The sequence below is a fragment of the Cynocephalus volans genome, chromosome 14 (assembly GCF_027409185.1).
Source record: "Cynocephalus volans isolate mCynVol1 chromosome 14, mCynVol1.pri, whole genome shotgun sequence".
Taxonomy (NCBI): domain Eukaryota; kingdom Metazoa; phylum Chordata; class Mammalia; order Dermoptera; family Cynocephalidae; genus Cynocephalus; species Cynocephalus volans.
The window spans coordinates 61,235,764-61,242,239 of record NC_084473.1 but is presented as its reverse complement, the minus strand read 5'-3'; the positions used below and the strand labels follow the sequence as shown (position 1 = coordinate 61,242,239).

The 6,476-nt window shown below is 48.4% G+C and overlaps 1 protein-coding gene across 1 annotated transcript in view; it reads right to left on the bottom strand.

The window, feature by feature from the left end:
* Window positions 1-218: 218 nt before the first annotated feature.
* The window catches only part of SLC1A4 (solute carrier family 1 member 4), a 31,164-nt gene continuing 24,906 nt past the window's right edge, over window positions 219-6,476 (bottom strand). Inside the window, exons 6-8 of the mRNA XM_063078096.1 lie at window positions 5,636-5,830; window positions 5,045-5,179; window positions 219-3,091 (exon numbers count right to left, since the gene is read on the bottom strand). Of these exons, the coding sequence (XP_062934166.1) occupies window positions 2,857-3,091; window positions 5,045-5,179; window positions 5,636-5,830 (565 nt within the window). The 3' untranslated portion in view covers window positions 219-2,856. The remainder of the gene's footprint in view (window positions 3,092-5,044; window positions 5,180-5,635; window positions 5,831-6,476) is intronic.

The window sequence follows — 6,476 nt, the reverse complement described above, 5'->3', positions numbered from 1 at the left end:
GTTGGATGCTCACCAGCCACAAGCTGGCGCCTCAGGAGGACCGATGACATCAGCCCCCCAGCAGTTTTGCCCACCCAAGTGTGCCCACCCTGCCTCAGGGGCTCATGCTGGTTGAAAGGAGCAAGAAAAAAAGTCCATCAGTCCGCAGGCCACCCCCTAGAAGAGGAATAGCTCCATCAGTAAGTGTCACTTCAAAACACCAGAAAGACACAGGAACATGCAGAGCCCAGTAGGAATACTGTATTCATTTTTTGAGGACTGTGCTACGTTTTAAGGCAAGTGTCACACATACAAAACAGAGATGAATAGTATTTGAACAGTATTTAGAACATGTTAGAAAAAGAATAGCGGGGGAGACATTTCTAGACAATAAGTGAAATTGTCCCCAGTCAGGTTGCCCCTGGTCTACCAGCTCCTCTTGTGGACTGAAAACCAGGGAGAGACACGGCGCCTTCTTCCTCTTGTCACCTCCAAGGGGAAGGGTCATTTGAAGGTCACAGGGAAGCACCTTCTCACTGCAGGCCCAGATGCAGGACAGAGGATGTTCAGCCAATGGGCCTTAATGACCCGCTCTAATTTCCACACTTGGTGAAATTCATCTTTAGAAATGGGAAAATCAGGATGCTAAAGACATACAACTTGTTTACTTCACCTCTATGCAAACACACACACACACACAAACCCACGTATGTATATATACACACATACTTCAAAAAGTTCATGAAAAAATAGAATTAAGAGATAATACAAGTCTTTTCATGAACTTTTTGAAGACCCCTCATATGAGTGTGTATATACATTTGCACATATGTACATGGAAGAAGAAAAAAGATTTACTGTAGCCTAAAAAATAGTGAATAATCCTCTGCAGTTTGGAATCAAACAATGTGATTGTTTCCCCTTTGAAAACAGAAGGGCATTAGCAACAAGCTCTAGCCGGAGGTAAGTTTCCAGCCACCTCTCTGCTCACTTCCTGGTCACTCCTGGCTTCACAGGAGACTAGAGGGGCTTTGAGGACGTCAAGAGAGCTGAGTCTTCCTTCTGGCCGGGTCAGCTCTGTGCCCCAGGGTTCTTCCCCACCACTTTCGCTTGGGCACATGCCCCAATTTTAAAATGGGAGGGGGGTATTTAATTGTCTTTGTCCCATCCACCCATTCTCCCGGCAATGGTTCACACACAGTAAAGGTGTGTGCCCTGTCTGTAGGGCCCCAGTGACACACAGCAACAGGGAAAACAAGGGGATAAACAAGGCTGAACATTTGGGGGCTTTAATGGCTTGTTGTGGGGTGGCAGAAACAGTGCCTAGGTGTGGGAGTCACAGCAAAGTCAGGTACCCAGAAATGTGGTAGAAGATGGGGTAGCTAACTCATTAAAACTTGAAGGACACCAGGAAGAGGCTGCCTTTGATGCTGTCAAATAACTACAGAGAGAACAGCAGCATCATGAGAGTTCTTATGCACATGGAGAACAAAGTCTTGCTCAAAAAGCTGTCTTCACCAGGAGAAGGCGGCCTCCAAGGAGAAGCTGTCACTTAGGTAAAAGATAAGAAGAGCATGGTGTTAGCAGTTGACAGCCACGAAGCAAAATGGTTATTTTCACAGATGGACACGGCTTGCCTCCCCAACTCCCTCTGAGGTAGGTAAGAGGGAGGAGACATTAGCCCCATTTTACAAATGGGGTAAAGCAAGGTCCCAGGACTTGCTGCAGGTCACACAATGGATACACACCAACAGCCACCGAAAAACAGCAGACTCTTAGGTCCTCCCTCTCACTGGTAGTACACCAACTTCTCTATAAATCCCCCTCACCTGGCTTAAAACTGGGTCTGTAGGTAACTGGAGGAACATGGACCATTTCACTGACAATTTTAAACACTGATGTACTGGAAGGAAAGAAACCCATGTCCACGGAAATCAGCCAAAGCCAGGAACCTGGGAACCTGGGAACAAGGTCACCGTACTTAGTACATGGGTTTATATGTGTGGTGGCAGATGGGGGGGTTTATTGTTTTGTTTTTGCTGCAGTGCAATGCTTTAGGGAGGATCTAGTTAAATTAAAATAACAGATTGATAAACAAGCAAAGATCCTGAATGTGATGACATCACACCTCCCAAGAGAAGGCCTGTTGCCAAGGAGGCAACAATTGTGTGTGTGCCCACACTAGAGCTATCCTGTCCTGATTAGGGGATTTCCCCCGTCACCCTCTACAGGTTGCACTCCCTTTCCTTTCTTTGATCTCAGAATTTAAATTCTTCACTTGATGACCGGAGACCCGAGCAATGCTTGCACCCAGCCGGAGCATTTTAAACTCGACACTGTGCAGCGCCTCCAGTCACCCTGCAACCAGTAAATCAGAAGCCACCCACACCTAGTTGTAGCATAAACTGAGTTCAGCTCAGCAAACTCCAGCCACCACTAAGAATATGGCAATTTGTCCAATTACAATGACTTATGAGGCAATGCAACAGATGACGGCAAACCCCCTTGGTTGGCCCAGAAAGCACACAATGCAGAGTGGACTGGGGGCAATGAAGAATACACCTGCACTTTTCCAAGCTTTAACCACAGGCCCCTGTAAGGCCATCATCTCCCCAAGCCTGGCAGCTTGAGGGGGTCCCAAACAGAGCCCTGGTGCATGTGGAGTCACACCTGGACAGGGATTAAGCAAAATGTCAGAGTGTCCTGGTCCTTGGTAACCAGTTCCTGCTGGGGAGCCCAATGCCTGAGCTGAAAGGTAATCCTCAAACCAGTGATTGGGCCAAAGCATTGCTTGGGAGGCTAAAAGTCCAAGGCAATGCCCCATGTCCACAGCTGGGCTGACAGGGCAGGGAGCCACCACTGGCAGGCCCAGCCCCATCACAGGACCGACTCCTTGGATTCCAGTTCTGGGGCACTGGCTACGGGGCCAATGGGGTTCTGGTGTGTCACCAGAGGCGATGTCTCCTCCTCGGACTTGCAGTTGGGGATGGCTTCCACTTTCACCTCGCTCAGTTCCTGCTCGCCTTTCTTCATCGCCTTCTGATTCAGGTGGTGGAGAATCCCCGCACCCAGGGCATCCCCTTCCACGTTCACCACAGTGGTGGTGCGGTCCCTGGAGGGGACAGGAAAGGCAGGCATTACATCCAGCACTGCGGAGCTGCAGGGGAGGGGGCTGCATGGCCACAGACAAGTTGGGACCAGGCGGGGCCCTGCTGTTTCCTAGAGTGCACGCTGCTAGTGCATAAGCCTACCTTACTCTAACTTGGTTTTCTTGGAACATTTTTTATTCTTATAAAAGTAACAGACACTCATTGTAGAAAACTTGGAAAAAAGAGAAGTATAAAGAAGCAAGCAAGTCCCGCACCCATATTCCACAACTCTGAGCGTGTCCCTAGAACATTTTGATCAATTTCTTTCCAGCCGTCTTTCTACGCATGTATTTTATATGTAATAGACGCCAGCATCTAACAGTTACATGTAATTGGGATACTAGCGTAGGTACGTCTGTGTCTAGCTATTCTTCCATTCAGCATTCCACTGTGGGAGTTTCCCTTCTTTTTCTCATCTCAACACTGCTTCACTACTGGATATTAATCTTCATATGCATTCCATGGCTGGTGGCAAATACCATCTCACAGAAAAGCAGCACTGTCCTTTCCAGAAGCTTACTTGCCTTGCCATAGATTAGCCCAATATTACTCCCCTATCCCTAGAGCTCAGAGGTGTTGTGCCCATATTGAAGACAGGGGGGAAAATGTGATCTTGCCTGAGGGCACTGGACAGCTGAAGCCTTGAGGAGGGCAGTCTGGCTGTAGCAGCAGAGACCCTGGGGTGGCTGAAGAGCCTGTGTGACTTCAAGTCTCTACTGGCTGCCAGCTTGGTGCCCTCTTCCCCCATTCCTGGCTGAGTACCTCTTAAATGCCCCTTCTCCATGCCCAGGAGGCAGCTGGGTGAGGAAGGACACTGGTCCCAACACTGCTGTGGTCCTGTCCGACTTGCCAGCTCAGGAACCGAGCTACTTCAATGAGGTGTCTGCACATTTCCGCCTTGCCCAGTGCCAGGCACTGTGTTCAGGCTCTCTCATACCTGGCTCTGACTAACCTGGCCAGGATGTCTTTCTTTGCTAACATTTTTTTTTTTTTTTGGTGGCTGGCCAGTATGGGGATCTGAACCCTTTACCTTAGTTTTATAACACTGTGCTCTCACCAAGTGAACTAACCAACCAGCCCCTGCTAACATTTATTGAATGCTTTCCCATGCACCTGGTATTCTGTGTGCTGTGCATGTGCTAACTTGTTTAATCTTCATCTCAATTCTGGTGTTGCTTCTATTATGATTCCCATTTTATTGACGAGCAGACTGACGCACAGAGCAGTCTACATTCCTCAGCTACTTAGTGAAGCTGGGCTTTGAATAGAGGCACCTGGGCTCCAGGCTGACTCTCTCATCCACATGCTCTGTTGTCTCAGCATCAGTACCTCAGCTAACCCTCCCTATAAAACCTGCAAAAGCTGTATCTAGAGACTCAAAGAATCAACACCTGGAAACTGTCTTGTGTTTTTATAGGAGCCTGCACATGACATCCTGCATCAATCTCCTTCCCTACCTCCTTCTCCCTGACTCCCAGCCCATGCCACTTGGGGTTGCAGGGGTCAGCTTCTCTCCCCTTGCAGAAATCACTCCTTGGACATTTCCAGGTGAAGGATAATCATTCTCAAAGGATCACCATTCCAGTGGCTTAGTACTCCTATGCAGCCAGCAATCTCCACAGACCCTTGTGCCCCCTAGACCCACGCTGAAGGCCTCAGCCTTGGACCCCCACTTTACTGGATGCTATAAGCAAGTTCTCAGTAATGACATTTCATGGTCATTCATGGGGATTGTCTCTCATGGCATTTAATGTTTTCTAGCTCTCAACCTTGCCTTGCCAGCCAAGTGTGGGCTCCTTCACAAGGCAGGGAGTGTGTTTTAAGTTGCTTTATACGCCCAGGCTTAGTGGAATGCCAAGTTCCTAGGGAACTCTATACAGACTTTCTTTTTGGTGTGCTCAGGACTTGCTACTTACACAATCCAGTCCACAGCCAGGATCAGAGAGAGGTCATGAGTGGGAAGCCCAATGGCCTCCAGGATAATGGCAATGGTGAGGACCCCACCAGCTGGCACACCTGCTGCTCCAACACTGGACGCGGTGGCAGTCACTCTAGGGGACAGCAAAGCAGGGTCGCTGTTAACACAGTGCATGAGTGGGCACAGAGAATGCAGAACATGGTGGCCATGGCTTGGAAACCACCATGGGTCTGCTGGCTGAGCCCCTGAGAGATGAACTCACACTGTCCTCACAGTATAAATGAGGTACCGAGTTGTGGCGAGATTGGTTTTTCAAAGGAAATCACAAGAAAAACCTCAAGTTTTGTTTTTGGTTTTTTTTTTTGTGACTGGTAAGGGGATCGTAACCCTTGGCTTGGTGTTGCCCTCACCGTGCTCAGCCAGTGAGCGCACCAGCCATCCCCATATGGGATCTGAACCTGCGGCCTCGGCGCTCCCAGCGCCGCTGCGCTCCCAGTGCCACACTCTCCTGAGTGAGCCACGGGTTCGGCCCAGAAAAACCTCAAGTTTTGAGGCAGGCCCAAAACTGAAAGAAAGAATAATGGCTTACAGAATTGTGAAGATCTGCCCTGCATTCAGCTCTACATTGTTGAGCTGGGCAATGAACACCGCAGCCACACACTGGAAGATGGCAGCTCCGTCCATGTTCACTGTGGCCCCAATGGGGAGAATGAACCTGCTGATCCTCTTGTCTACACCATTGTTTTCTTCGATGCACTTCATCATGGAGGGAAGTGTTGCTGAGCTAGAATGGAAGAAACAAACAACCAGACACGAGAATGGTCCCTCCTGGCCAGGCTAACAGACTACTCATCTGAGACCCTTAGCACTCTGGTTTGCTTCCCTTGAAATACAGAAAAAAACAGAATTGCTTCAAAATTTCTATCACAGCCTGAGGCTTTGTCAATTTGCAAAGTATTCAAAATATGACTCCCTGGATTTACCTATTATAGTATTTACTTGGGTTCACCTGTTCCAAATTTCTCAAGAACCACATATTGTCTCTTGGTGAAAAATGGTCCCAAGAGGACAAATAACTATTTAATCTATATGTGCATCTCCTCTTTTGAATGCTTCCTCCCTGCAAGAAAAGGTAAAAGACAAACTATGATTTTTTTTTTTTTTTCTTTTAAGCCAAGTAGCAGAAATGGCTCTGAGAGTTTGGGAGGGATAACTGAGTAAGTACGTAACTGTAAGATCAACACCTGCTCTCTCCAGCTGGCTCTGTGGGGTCCACTGAGGTTAGCTGGTGCAGCTCAGAAATAGATTTGTTTTTGTCAAGGCCAGAGAAACTTCCCTAATTCCTTTTACCGCCACTACCTCCATGCCACATAAATGGCCATCTAGAATGGCGAGGAAGTGTGCAGAGGAGAGGCAGATCCTACACATGC